General features: G+C 33.0%; 1 protein-coding gene across 4 annotated transcripts in view; it reads left to right on the forward strand.

The window, feature by feature from the left end:
* The window catches only part of LOC118187013 (cGMP-inhibited 3',5'-cyclic phosphodiesterase 3A-like), an 881,882-nt gene that overhangs the window by 789,901 nt on the left and 77,008 nt on the right, over positions 1-14,973 (forward strand). For all 4 annotated transcript variants that reach the window (XM_085822827.1, XM_085822828.1, XM_085822831.1 and 1 more), the window contains one exon: positions 3,847-4,008. In XM_085822827.1, the coding sequence (XP_085678953.1) occupies positions 3,847-4,008 (162 nt within the window). The remainder of the gene's footprint in view (positions 1-3,846; positions 4,009-14,973) is intronic.

The following is a 14,973-nucleotide window of genomic DNA, read 5'->3' on the forward strand; positions in this document are numbered from 1 at the left end:
GTAAAAGGGCCTCTTGTGCAATTCAAAGTGCCATAATAGTTTAAGTTGTTGCAATAAATAAGATTTGAATCACATAATTTGGTAAGTTTATAACTTCTATTATTTGCCTTTCTCATTTTGAATGTACTGTGTGTTTTAAGTTCTTATATTCTTAAGTTCTTATTCTGAGTCTCAAGTGCGTTTTTTCGCGAATGAATTACGGAGAAGGAAATATAATATTCTTATATGTTCAACATTCACCATTAGTACATGGTGAATGTCGACATTCACCGGTGTAAGTCAGAAAGAAGAGTATTTGGGAAATATTTCGGACATACACCAAGCGACTATGTGAATGTTCGGTGTTTCACCGTAACAGAAATACAAGCCAGTTTTCCTTAGAACGTCTTCCACGATAGTGCCCTTTTTAGGTAGACAGCCCTTGTGTGCTTTCCAATATTCAAATAACTTAACCTTTTCGGTACACTTCAAATGAGTATTTTTGTTTTCTATGAGTCAAGGATACAGAGGACCCAATCATCAAATTCTGGTAGTGACGAATTATCGCCCGTCCCCTTTTAGTTCGGGCGCCACTGAAGATTCATTAGGATATTTTGAAGCAGAAATGAGCTATACTTACGCCGAAACTCGAACCTGTTACACCAGGAAGGCATGCGGAAAAGAGGAAGAAAGTTCCTTACAGAATTAGAAATTACACGCAAATCAGAAATGACTGACGAAATTGCAAGTGTTGCCATCCCCGATTTAAATTTTTATCAAAACTTATTTTGATGTTTCTTGCGGATGTTTGAGAAAGTTAAAGAACGTAAGATATACAAGATGTTTAAAACAAAATTGCATGACTAAAAAGTGTTTTTTTAAAGACTGGCCGTACAGACTTATTCTAATTTTATGATTTAATCAAATAAGGTATACGTACATGTTACGAAAATCTCCGTCACGGGATACCGTTCAGTTAATTTTATATAGATCCCTTACGAAACAAATGCGAATAATTTTGATATATAATATAAGATATGATCGTTCAAAATTTGTAGAAATGTTTATAACAAAGCACGCAATATTTGTGTAAACCAAGAGTCGCTTTCAAATATTCAAAATCTTTGCTCTTGTGAAATTTCAGACATTTCCTGCAGCATCTTGGAACTTCTTGGAACCGATAAATATGTATCATAGTGTTAAAATGATTAAAGTATAAAAGGAAGAACTTAAAAGTATTACTAAACCACACGTATTGCTGAAAATTTATATCATTTTTTTATCCAAAAGTAGCTGGGATTTCACTTTATTCAATTATGCAAGATAACACTGAACTTTATAAACACTGATCCAGAAGGACAGGAAAATACTGGAAAGCGGATAAAAAATTACTATTTCTCCATCAAGTAATTAGGCTTCTATTACTTTGGAGATTTTTAATTTAGACAGTAAAGAACTTGAATTTAAATAGTGTATTATGCAACCACAGCTGTACCGCATTAAAACGAATCAAATTTTATTCTTATTGTAGTTTTAAAATAAGCTTGTACGCAATGATAAAATTGTTTGCTAATTTGAAATGCGTCGTCGCATCACTACAAGTTAGACAGCGCCATCTGTTGAATTAAAAGAGAGTTAATGTTAAATTTCTATTTTAAGTTTAAGGAGTTAGGGTCAAAGTTTTTATGCGCAATAACTTGACAACCGCCGATAGTGGCATGCGTTTTCACGATCTCAAGTTATTAGTTTATTACATTATTCGTTTATTATTGTATATATTTTCCGTAAATGGGGATACCACAATTTTGCTTATACCAACAGGAAAAAGAAAATTATTTCTCGTACCAGAAAGGTTTGAGAAGCACAACACTCTAACAAATAACTGCAATCTCTGTAAAGTATGAGCATCAAAATCTCCAAATCAGCGTTACAAAATTTTCTTGATAACCGTTTGGCGAATTTTGTGACATGGACGTCTGCTGTAGGAGGAAAATGGGACGTCATTTTTCCCGTGCGAAGAACATATTAATTGCGAGGTATTACTAAAACGTTTGAAAGTGTTTATAAATTTATTGCACATTTTAGCCCAAACAGTGTTACTTCAGAAGGGCTATTAATTTCGTTCTGGCATTTTGCGTCCAATCGCTATAAACGCCGCCAAACGTAATCATTTTTCAAATAGTTGCCATCAGATGTTAGAGCCCAATATTATATTTAAAGAAATTAAGTAATGTTAAATGCATAAATGCGTGTATGTTTCTTTCATTGTGATAACACGACAGTACCTAGAATCATCCAATTTTGAATAACGTAATCCTCCACCCGAATATGGCATCTGGAAGTCCAAATTTGGAATTTGTTTTATTAACTATTTCAGATTTTGTAAACCTTTAAAGAATTTTTGATTAAGAAACTCAACGGTTTCAAAGCGAGGAATGGCAACACTGTACGGGGGAAAAATTGATCTCCAGCGCGCGACACTGTGTATCAGAAATTCTAAAGATTTCCTTTTTAGTCCAAAGGGATTTGAATCCCGAAGGACTATTAGTTTCGTTTTCGCATTTTGCGTCGGACGGATAAATGTCGGTTCACTTTTCAAACTGTTGCCATAAAATGTTAGAGTCCTGCATTATATTTGAAGAAATTAAATAATGAAAATCTGCGTAAATGTATGTATATTTCTCACATTGTCATAAAATAACGGTACATAGAGTCATCGAATTTTGAATAACGTAATCCTCCAACGAATATGAGCATGTGGAAGACCAAATTTGAAATTTGAAATTTGTTTTATGATCGATTTCCTATTTTTTAAAACTGACGAATTTTTGATTAACAAACTCCAGGATTTCAAAGCGAGCAATGGCAACGTTGTGCAGAAAAACATTTTTATCTCCGGCGCGTGAGTCTCTGTATCGGAAATTCTAAAGATATGCTCGTTTTAAAACTATTTTGCGATATTGCTGTTGCACTGGATCTTATGGTTTAAGTGCGAGGAACATGATATTTAATAAACAAAGGTAACACTCAAAACGTTAAAAAAAACGCCCCTTTGGACGTAATTTAAAATCTAAAAAATTTCAGATTTTTTTTTTTTTTTTTTGAATATTTTGTGATAAGACTGTTGAATTGAATTTCATGGTTCAAGTTGTAGAGTCATTAGGTTAATTGGAAGCCAGAGAGATGAAAAATATGCAACCGCCTTCGCCGGGAATCGAACCCCGGACCTCTGGAATACCGGCCCAGCGTGCTACCGTTACACCACGAAGGCACGCTAGGGAAATGGGAGAAATAACCTTATATACTCCCCTTTTTAAAGGGCGACTAGTGTTTTAGGGACCTAGTCGCCAAATCCTGGGTGCGGAGAATCATCATCCACAACCATTTTAGTTCGGGCGCCACTTTAGAGACGTTAGGTATTTTTTTAAAGCAGACAAGATGAAAAATAGCAAACGCTTTCGCCGGAAATCGAACCACGGACCTCTGGAATACCGTCCCAGCGTGCAGAACCACTACGCCACGAAGGACGCTAGGGAAGTGGGAGAAATACCTTATAAAGTGCGAAGAACATGATATTTAATAAACAAAGGTAACACACACAACGTTAAAAAAAAACCCTTGAGCGTAATATAAAATCTGAAAACATTCATTTTTTTTTTTTTTTTATTTAGTAAATTACCATTTCGTAGTATTGCATTCTGTAAAACTGAAATATATAATTCATCGAAGAAGTTAGGATTATGTATGAATTTATGAAGTTAGGAATGACTAAGTTGTGCTCTGGAAAAATGCTGTTGTTATGACATTCTCTAAATACCTAGCATTTTTTATTCCCCTACATTATGCTTAATCTGTCTATGCTTTCAGGCGAACGAAGATGATGCTCCAGGCTTAGACTGGATGTCTGAGACAGACAGACTTCTGGCGATGGAAATGTGTATCAAGTTAGCAGACATCAACGGTCCTTGCAAGAGGCACGACATCCATGTTCAGTGGACTTACAGGATAGCAGAAGAATTCTATGAACAAGTATGTATACATCTCCGAAGCTTCCGACGTTACGACTACATTAGTTTCTAGCGCCTAAGCAATTGTCCATTAATCAAGGCGGAAGATTAGGACGCAGTACTTTAACACAAAAAAAGTCTCTTCTAAAATTTTCTTACTAAAAATCTGCAGTTGATCAGACGTCTATCGATGACATAAAGCTATCGAGTGATACATATTTTGTTTAAACATTCTATAATGTGTTTATGAAATAAAGAAATTTATATAAAAGAAAATATCATATTGAAAAAGAAATCTTATGGAAAAAAGTAGATATACAGCACTGTATTATATTTCTGGTATTTATGTCTTATATTTTCAATATCTTCGTTACGAAGGCACGTTAGTAAGGCGGGAGAAATACCTTATAAACTCACTATCAAAAGTAACTTCACGTTTAATACATTTAAAAGACCACTTTGCTGTATTTTTACCTATGTAAAATGTGCAGTTTTTTGCGGATTGAATGTTTCAATGGCAATTCAGTAGCACCTTGTAGAGACATTAGGATTTTTTGGAAGCAAAACAGATGAAAAATTAGCAACCGCCTTCGCCGGGAATCGAACCACGGACCTCTGAAACACCGGCCCAGCGTGCAGAACCACTACACCACGAAGGCACGCTAGGAAGGCGGGAGAAATACCTTATAACATAACCGAAACTAAAACTAGATATGAAAGCAGACATGAAGAGAATATATCTTCAATAAATGGCAGATGAGGCTGAGATTAAACCATGCGAAATTTCCGTCTGCTAACGAGAATAAATTAACCAACCCTAAAAAAAACCCTAAAAAAAATGATAAATTTACTTTGTGTGCTTAGTTGACTAACACCGCAGCTGCGTTCGAAAATGCACTTCTCTTACAATGGCTCCAGTCAAGAAGACATAGACTCACAGGAGCGATAATAATGGCGTAATCTAATTTTCACATGCATCCACGTGGGAGGGTGCCATCAAAAATAATCCCACGGACCTCACGTGCTTTCTGATGTAAAGCGTGTCTGAATATCTTTGCATTAGCGCACCTCTAAATGAGTAAAAACATTCCAGGAATTTAGAGATCCCCATTATCGACTTTTATCTTCCCCCCTTTCTACTTCCCTTTTCTCTTGGCGGGATTAAATACAGCACGGGTCGTCTATTCAAGGGAAAAAAAAAGACCATTTAAGAAAAGAAAACTTCTTGAACTTGAAGGAAAATTGACTTAGAAGGACTCTCTGAATCTCGTTATGTGTTGGAGTTGTGTTAATGAAGTTTAATTCTTCTCTATTAATCAGGAAAGTTAGTTTAAAAACTAACTATTGTTGTATGCTAAGGTTTCGTACAGATCTCCTTGATAACTATGTTACGGTGAAACACCGAAATCTTGAGAATGTCGACTTTCACCGGTGAATGTCAACATTCACATAGTCTCTTGGTGTATGTCCGAAATATTTTCCAAATACTCTTATTTCTGACTTACACCGGTGAATGTCGACATTCACCATGTACTAATGGTGAACGTTGAACATATAACAATATTATATTTTCTTCTCCGTCATTCAGTCGCGAATAAACGCACTTGAAACGTGAAATAAGAACTTAAGAACATGAGAACCTAACACACACAATACATTCAAAATGAGAAAGGAAAATAATAGAAGTTAACAACTTAATTATACAGTACGTTCTCAATGAGAAAATAAAATAACAGTAATAAAAAACTTACTAAATTATGTGATTCAAATCTCATTTATTGCAACACCTTAAACTATTATGGCACTTTATAACCTCTCTTTTCGACTTTCACCAGAGCATATCTGTGATCGTCGACATACACCGTTGAGGGTCCGAAAACACAAGAATGTAGTGCAATATTCGATCTTTCACCGACGTATTTGGTGAATGTTGACATTCTCCGGTGAAAGTCGACATTCTCCAATGTCGGTCTTTCACGGTAACAACTGTACCAAGTGAAGAGGAAGAAATGGAGATTTCATTGAAATAAATAACAGTTCTGAGGAAAGATAAACAACTATAAATAATCCAAAGACAGAAAATCAGGTATAAGGCAAAATTTTCCTCAACACTCAGATAACATATAAATTCCTGAAATCACTCGCATAGCAAGTTCAATACAATCGCATAGCTTTGCAGGGAATAAGTAAACTTCTAGAGGTTTTCCGAAACAAGAAATGGGAAAATTCAGCTATGACCTTGCCAGAATTGGTTTGGTTTGGTTTTATGTGATTACAGCAAAGCCTCGAGAGCTATCTGCTTAAAGAAAGAGATGCCTTCGTGGAGGACTTTCTAAGGGAAACTGGCTCGTATACGCGTTACACATGGGAAACTCTACGAACACGCCCATGCAGCCAGTCCGTTAGTGGGATTCAAATCCTGGACCGAACTACCAGTGTCCAACGACTTTAGCCCTCGGACGCTGGTTTGGGTCCTTGCCAGAATTAGAGCCAAGGATCTTCTGCCTCTTATACCATGAGATCCCACACGAAGGCATGATGGAAATTCCTTGAAAACTAATTCTCAGTACCTCACGGTGTTCTGTTCGTAGAATTGTTCAAAGGGGAGGGTAAGCGTTTCAGGGAAACTTCTAAAATATCACACCTAGGTCTTCCAAAAAAATAGTTTTTTTATAAACTTTCAAAACGTCGCCAAGATGGAGAGAAATCATCAAATATCACCAACTTGGCGATGGCGGTTTTGACTGAAAAATTGTCGGGAAGTTTTTTTTTTTTTTTTTTTTTTTTTTTATGTCTATATCTTAGGTTCTAACTGAGGTACCTTTAGAAACCAAATGTTAATCGAATTCAATTAAAAATGCACAACAAAATTATTAAATGATCATTACATAAAAATTATTATATAAATGCCCAAAATAAACAAAATAGAAATAGTACATAGTGCTACTAAAATTACACACAGGCAAATATTTCCAAAAATAACTTTGCCGTCTAAAATTAGAATGGATCATAAAACGTCCACGATGGGTGAATATCAAGAAAGTGTTGTTTCATCGTGATAACGCTAGGCCGCATACGGCTCGAACAACGCAGCAAAAATAAGTGAATTTAATTGGGAGCTTTTGCCACATCCTGCTTACTCCCCAGATATTGCCCCGAGTGATTTTGACTTATTTCGTGCCTTATAAATTTTTTTTACTGGGAAAAAATTAAATTCTAAAGAGGATGTACACAATGAACTTTCAAGTTTTCTTGCATTAAAACTAGAGTCCTTTTACAACAAAGGCATAAAAAAGCTGCCTGTAAGATGGCGAGACATTGTAGATAATGGAGGGAACTATATAATTTATTAAAATGTTAAATTTTGTTTGCTAATATTATTTTAAAATTTACCAAAAAATGCGCACGAATTTATGGACTGACCCAATATATGCATTTTTCCTGCATTTCATTTAAACTTATTTCCTAGAATTTCATTAGAGCTGTATTTTCTCATTCAACTGATTCAGTGTCTTCTCTGCAAGATAAAAATATATAAAACTTCAAAATATCTTCATTAAAAATTGAAACATACAGAAAAACATAAAACACCAAATACAGTTAAAAACAATTAAAATAATTTTTTTTAGAAACAAAATTACAGTTTCTACACAAAAACAAGCAATTCGGCCAGCGTAAAAAAGGCGAATTCTTCAGGGCCCAAAACTCAGAGTTTACTTTTTGATCCCACTCGGCTGGACTCTCAAGGTGAAGAAGCTGACTTAATTCACTCTTCTGCTAAGTTTCAAATGTAAACAAATATGGTTGTTAAGTTAAGCTTAGCCGCACTTAAACAACATTTAAATTATTAAATTCTATAACTATTGCATGTAGATTACTTAAAACTCTTAACCGGCACATATGAACACTATAATTCAAACATTTTTAAATAAAAAAATACACAATTTACCAACATATAAGAATAAAAGAGGCTAAGCTCACCCAGCCCAGTAACTATATATATATATATATATATACTGGTTACAGCTGAAAACATCGCGGACGAAAACGTCGCGGAGAAAACAACGCAAGGCGAAAACGTCGTGCTACAAAACATCGTGGAAGAAAACATCGCAGGTCTAAAACATCGTGGTACAAAATATCGTCGTCGAAAATAAAGCCGTTCAAAAACTTTGCAGTTTGAAAACATCGTCTTCGAAAAAATCGTGGTAAAAAATAAAGTATCTACAAATCATCGCATGACGATAACATCGCAGACATGCTTTATTTTTTTTCAGGCTTTTTTTAGATTATACTTTTCATGAAAAATTACTAGTAAAAGCTTAAGTAATTTATTAATGACCTTTGTTAGTTAACTATGTCGGTTTAAAATTCTGTTAAGTGCTATAGGTTGCATTACTTTTCTATGCTTAAGTTTCCTTCTTACTTTATCAGCAAAAATGTACTAGTTAATAAAAAATATGAAAGTAAAAATTATCCTTCTTTCCATCTTGCGCTCAATCGTTATAGGAATATCCATTTACAATTACTATTAAAGCCTGAAAAAAAGCATGTCTGCGATATTATCGTCATGCGATGATTTGTAGATACTTTATTTTTTTACCAAGATATTTTCGACGACGATGTTTTTAAACTGCGAAGTTTTTGAACCGCTTTATTTTCGATGACGATATTTTGTACCACGATGTTTTTTCTTTGCGATGTTTCCTCCCACGATGTTTTGTAGCACGACGTTTTCGCCTTGCGGTGTTTTCTCCGCGACGTTTTCGTCCGCGATGTTTTCAGCTGTAACCAGTATATATATATATATATATATATATATATAGTTACTGGGCTGGGTGAGCTTAGCCTCTTTTATTCTTATATGTTGGTAAATTGTGTATTTTTTTATTTAAAAATGTTTGAATTATAGTGTTCATATGTGCCGGTTAAGAGTTTTAATTAATCTACATGCAATAGTTATAGAATTTAATAATTTAAATGTTGTTTATGTGCGGCTAAGCTTAACTTAACAACCATATTTGTTTACATTTGAAACTTAGCAGAAGAGTGAATTAAGTCAGCTTCTTCACCTTGAGAGTCAAGCCGAGTGGGATCAAAAAGTAAACTCTGAGTTTTGGGAACTGAAAATTTCGCCTTTTTTCCGCTGACCGAATTGCTTATTTTTGTGTAGAAACTGTAATTTTAATTCTAAAAAAATTTATTTTAATTGTTTTTAACTGTATTTGGTGTTTTATATTGTATTGGTATATATGTATTGGTTTCTTTTTGCGATGTTTTCTCCCACGATGTTTTGTAGCACGACGTTTTCGCCTTGCGTTGTTTTCTCCGCGACGTTTTCATCTGCGATGTTTTTGCCGCGATGTTATCGGCGGACTCCATATATACTTTTGGCAGATTGCAACAAAAACGGGAGGAGCACAATTACATGTTATAGCAGTCCTATATACAAAATTTTTATGTTCTAAGCCTGCTCGTTTTTGAGTTATGTGAGATACATACATACGTCACGAAAAAATCTATTCTGAATCCATTTTAAATCAATTTTGCAATTCGTTTTGGGGAAAAAAAGTTTTTTATTCTACCGTTACGTAGAGATGTCTCGCAAAAACATCGTTAAATTGCATTTGGTAGCTGTCAAAATGGTATTATCGTTGAAACAGGATACCCGAAAATTTTCGCGATTATAGTACTTCCTCTATTTCGTACAAAGGAAGTAAAAACCTAGAAATATTTTTACACTCTGGTATGATTTTAGGTATTTAATAGAAATTTTTTTAAATAATTGCTAGAAGAATTCCATCAAGTTACAAAAGTGAAAATCAATAAATCAATAAATTCCGATACAGATTTCAGAGTAAATTTATGTCTTAGACAGTGACAGTAGCAAACGTTTCTTGAACCTAAGAATACCTAGGTGCATTGTAATAACAGCTACTAAACCGTGAGACGATAAAACGCAATCCAAAACTTCTTCAATAAAACAGAATAACTGCAGGAGAAATTTTAATTTCCCTACATGCAAACAGTGCAAGAATATTCATTTGAGACACTTAACAAAAAGTATTTCTCATTGTGTATTATACATTCCAGTATCCTTTAGAGTATTCTTCTTGTATTAATTCAGAAGAGGACGGGGGGGAAGAGTCGTTACCAAGCAACGCCATTTTTTTTTTCCTAATCATGTTTTATGATAAGACGAAACTCCCCCTCTGTTTTTGCATCATTGTATTTTATTTTACTTTTTAATTATTAGAGAGATTATTTTAATAAAATATCCCTAAGAAATAATACCAGGTTTTATGTTTTTAAATGCATTTAATAGGTGGACGAATCAGATATAATGCACAATGTTATCTTCCCTAGAAATTCATATCATTAGGCTTTAAGTATCATTAGAATAATCAAATCATTAAAATAATTTCTTTCTTAATGAAAATGCACTTCAGTGTATCTGTTTTACACTTTTAATTAAAATAATTATTAGATTTGCATATGATAAAAACAAAGCATTCTAGATGACTGTGACGGGCACATATATATTCATACCTATTTCAGTACATAATAAACAGTTCGAGATTTGGTAGCTACTTAATGCAGAAAAGAATTCTCGAGGAGGTTTCTTTCAGAAAGCCGTACTGCTAAGAATAATAAATTAGCATTACGGTAAGGTGCATAAAAGAGCTATCTGTTGGCTAGAGACAGGATGCCTTCGTGGAGAAATCGCTAAGTGAAGCTGTCTCTTATTCACGTTAAACATGGGGGGGGAAGCAGCAAAAAGTTTCACGCAGCATTCGATGGAGGTCATTAATGAGATCCAAAAATTTTATGCAGACTTCGACTAAGATAATTACACAATTTCTGGTAGTTAAGTTTATTTGTGAAGAAAAAAACATTTAAAAACAATATACTAATTTTTATTACATTTTATTAAAAAAATAATTTTACTACTGGTTCAAATTTTTTAATAAAATTACTTGAGTTGGCTTAAATGGAAATAACATGTTGGATTACATTCCAGTATATGAACTGAAACTTTTTTACAGTTATGAATATATTTTACATTTGGTCCTAACTTTCATTTTGAACGCATATCAAAAGTAATCCATGCACAACTAGAAACACGAAATTAAATAAAATACTGTCAAAATAAACTCTTTCCACTTTCAAAGAGTTTATTTTGTCTTTATTATCATAAATAATGGTCATTTATGATGACCATGAATCATTATTATCATAAATAATGGTCATTTATTATCATAAATAATGGTCATTTATTATCATAAATATGGTCATTTATTTAGGTCTTCATTATCATGGTGGACTTAGTTTTACGTTTTTGTGTTTTCAACAAGAATGTTTACACATACACATATTTTAACATCAGTTTATAAATATATATGTTCAAAATTTCAATTTATTAAATTAAAAATTTTTAAAACAAATAATTATTTTAATTAAAGATTAAAAATGCTCCTTACGCTCTAATTTTCAATATTTTTTCCTAATTTTTCCTTTTAGTCATAAAGACTTAACAAACGTTTTTGTGTATCCGTTATTGAATATGATGAATCAAAAATTTTTAAAAAGGATTTTTGTGAATTTAAACCCAATTTTAGGAAAAATATCACCTTTTGTTAAACATTATTTTACAAGTTTAAACTTCTTAATAACCTCATATCCAAAAATGCGTGCACAGTTCTACTGTACCATATAACAAAATAATTTCTTCCAAATATCATTCCGTTTGAGTTAAAAATAAGTCGCATGGAGCATTTTCAAGACATACAAACTGCGAAAAAATTTGTTTTGTGAAAACCGAATTTAAAGTTCTTCAAACTTACCTTTAACACATGGCTATGAGAAACAGCAAATTAACTTTATGTATGAATTTGTAAACACTAGATAACAATTTCGGATCTGTTAACTATTTTTAATCTCATAATATTAAATATGACAAATAGAAGCATATCTTAAATTGGTATGTGATTCAAAGTTATAGGGAGAATAATTTATGCATTATATCCAATTAAACTTTTAAAATTCACCCGCACCCTATGTTTTACCTTCATTTGTCACATTTACATTATCTTTTAATGCTTTACAATATTTTTTAATATTTCTGTCTTTTTCCAAGCAGGTAAACTTCTCCTTTTGAATAACGTAAGCTTCCATAGAATATGCGCATTTAGAAACCCTAATTTGAATTTGAAATTTATTTTATTATCAATTTCATATTTTGTAACACTCCAGTGAATGTCTGATTATAAAAACTCAACTATTTCAAAGCGAGCAATGGCAACACTATAGGAAAACCAAAAAACAATTTTATCTCGTACGCGCGAGACTGTATCGGAAATTCTGAAGATATGCTTATTTTAAAATTATTTTGCTGTTGAACTGAATTTTATGGTTTAGTTCGTAGAACACGATATTTAATAAATAAAGGTAACACACAAAACGTTGAAAAAACGTCTCTTTGGATGTAATTTAAAATCTGAAACCTTTTAATTTTTTTTATTCTTGCTACAGATTTATTTAAAAACTTTTAATTGATTTCTGAGTGAGCGGATTTTTCTTGTTACCAATGATTTTCCTTCCTATAAATACCTTTTTCGATTATACAGAATTAATGATTGACGGTTTTTTCCTTTCTGATTAAGAATGTTGCTTATTTTGCATCTAGAATTTTTAACACTATGCATCTCACAATGTTTTTACTTCCTTGTACAAAGTAAAAAGGAAGTATTGTAATCGCGAAAAGTTTCAGGCAGCATATTTCAACGAAAATATCCATTTTGACCGCTATCGAATGCAATTTAACGATGTTTTCACATGATATCGGTACATAAGGACAAAATAAAAGACTCGTTTCCTCCAAAAAAATTATAAAACTGCTTTAAAATGAATTCTGAAGAGAATTTTTCGTGGCGTCTGTACGAACGTATCTACGTACGTACGTACGTATCTCGCATATCTCAAAAACGAGTAGCCTCTCTACGTTGAAATTTTGTATATAGAACTGCTATAGCACGTAGATGTGCACCTCGCATTTTGGTTGCAATTGGCCGCACCAAACGTATATAAATATATTTATATATATATCCACTCTGTTACCCGGCTCAGTGATCTCAGTTTCTTTACTCTTATATGTTTGTAAATTGTACATTTTTTGCTTTAAAAATGATTGAATTATGTTGTTTTTATCTTCCGGTTAAGGTTTTTATGCTTGTAGTAAATCTGTATGCAATATTTTTAGAATTATCAATAATTTTAAAGTTGTTTAAGTGCCGCTAAGCCTAATATTTTTTTTTCATGGCGGCCATTGCTTGTTTATATATGAAACAGCAGACTAGAGGATTTGTTGCCAATCTAGAGAAACGTAGCTTTGCAAGAACAAAGATAACGCCTTCATTTATTATTGTGAATTAAATCATGCTTAATCCTTTCTGGAATTTTTTCGAGGAAATAAGTGTTTAAGATTTACTTCGTAATTTTTAATACAGATACTTTGAGTTTTTGTGTATTTTTGCCATCTCGCGAAGTGAGAACTGAATTAATTGAATGAGAAATACTCAATCGTCTGTGAAAAACTGTCTCTTTTTATGTTTTGTTTGCTAAATTTCTTTTATACATCGTTCTAGCTTTATCATGGTATTTGAATAGAACATGTGGCAAGGATTAGATAATTCTATTCTTTAAATGATATAAATTTTGTGCATTCTGAGTTATAATATGAACGAAATATAATACTGTTAAGTGAATCAAGCGCCAGAGTGTCGCTATGGTAAACAAATACTAGAGTGAATTTTAAAAGAATGCATTTATTCTATTGTACTTTATTCGCTATCGGCGAAGTAGATTTAATTCAATCCAATACGTTTAAATGAAATGCAAGAAAAATGCTTATAATTTAATATTCCGTACAAGGAAGTCATGTGGTGTACACATCAGATTTTTTAAGTTATGGAATATTTCTCTTCGGAAAATGTAAAATCGTATCCTTCAATCCACAGCTTGATTACACGCAACGGTTTGAAAGAAGAATGCATTTAATAGTAGTAGGCGATATTTATCATTTCAAATAATAAACTGTTGCTAGGAATATTTATTGCAAAATAGCTGTTTTTTAAAATTCGTTTATCGAATTCGTTCTTAAAATATGTAAACGCCCTCTGTGTTTACCCAGAATGCTTGAAACTAGCTGCTTCCTGTAGTGACGCTTCAAACTCGTGATCACATCTCTATCCCAGAATAACAAAAATTTCAAAATTCATGAAACAACCTTGAACAAGCTGCTAAAGTTATTGTTATTATTTACGTTTTCCGAACTAAGGCATTGCGCAGAAAGGAGGTTGCCTTCGTGGAGGACTTTCTAATGAAAACTAGCTCATATTAACACGTTACACATGGGTAAAACCACGAAAACGACCGTGCAGGCAATCCCTTTAGCGGAATTTGAACCTCGGACCGAACTGTCAGTGTTCAGGGACTTTACCGCTGGGCAGTTGGCGGGTCAAGCAGCCAAGGTTGAACCATTAATTTTGAACAAAGTTTTATATAGCTAAATCCAAGAATTTGAATGTAATCAAGACACCCGTTTATATTCTTTGCTTCGATGGTCATATATGCCATATGATGTACTAAGATATGCATATTGTGTCTTCGTTCTCAGGGAATTAAATTCACATATGTTTTATACAGCCTTTGTATAGAACGCACAGAAAATTGGAGGTGAAGGTAAAAGGAAAGCTGACATATTCTATTTATAAACGATCTTTATTCTATCCGTAAAGCAAAATTCCGAAAGATGTTTTACTTTACGAGCAGAATATGGTTCCAAACATCCTAAATACCGATGATATTAAGAATTAGCAAATTTTCTTCCAAACTTGCAGAAATTTCGGAAAAAATGGGAAATATGCAAAACATGTTCCAATTAGGTATATGCACATATATTTCGTTATATCCAAATTCCATACTCCTG

The sequence above is a fragment of the Stegodyphus dumicola genome, chromosome 8 (assembly GCF_044657685.1).
Source record: "Stegodyphus dumicola isolate Sdum_Otavi_A_Nest chromosome 8, ASM4465768v1".
NCBI lineage: Eukaryota > Metazoa > Arthropoda > Arachnida > Araneae > Eresidae > Stegodyphus > Stegodyphus dumicola.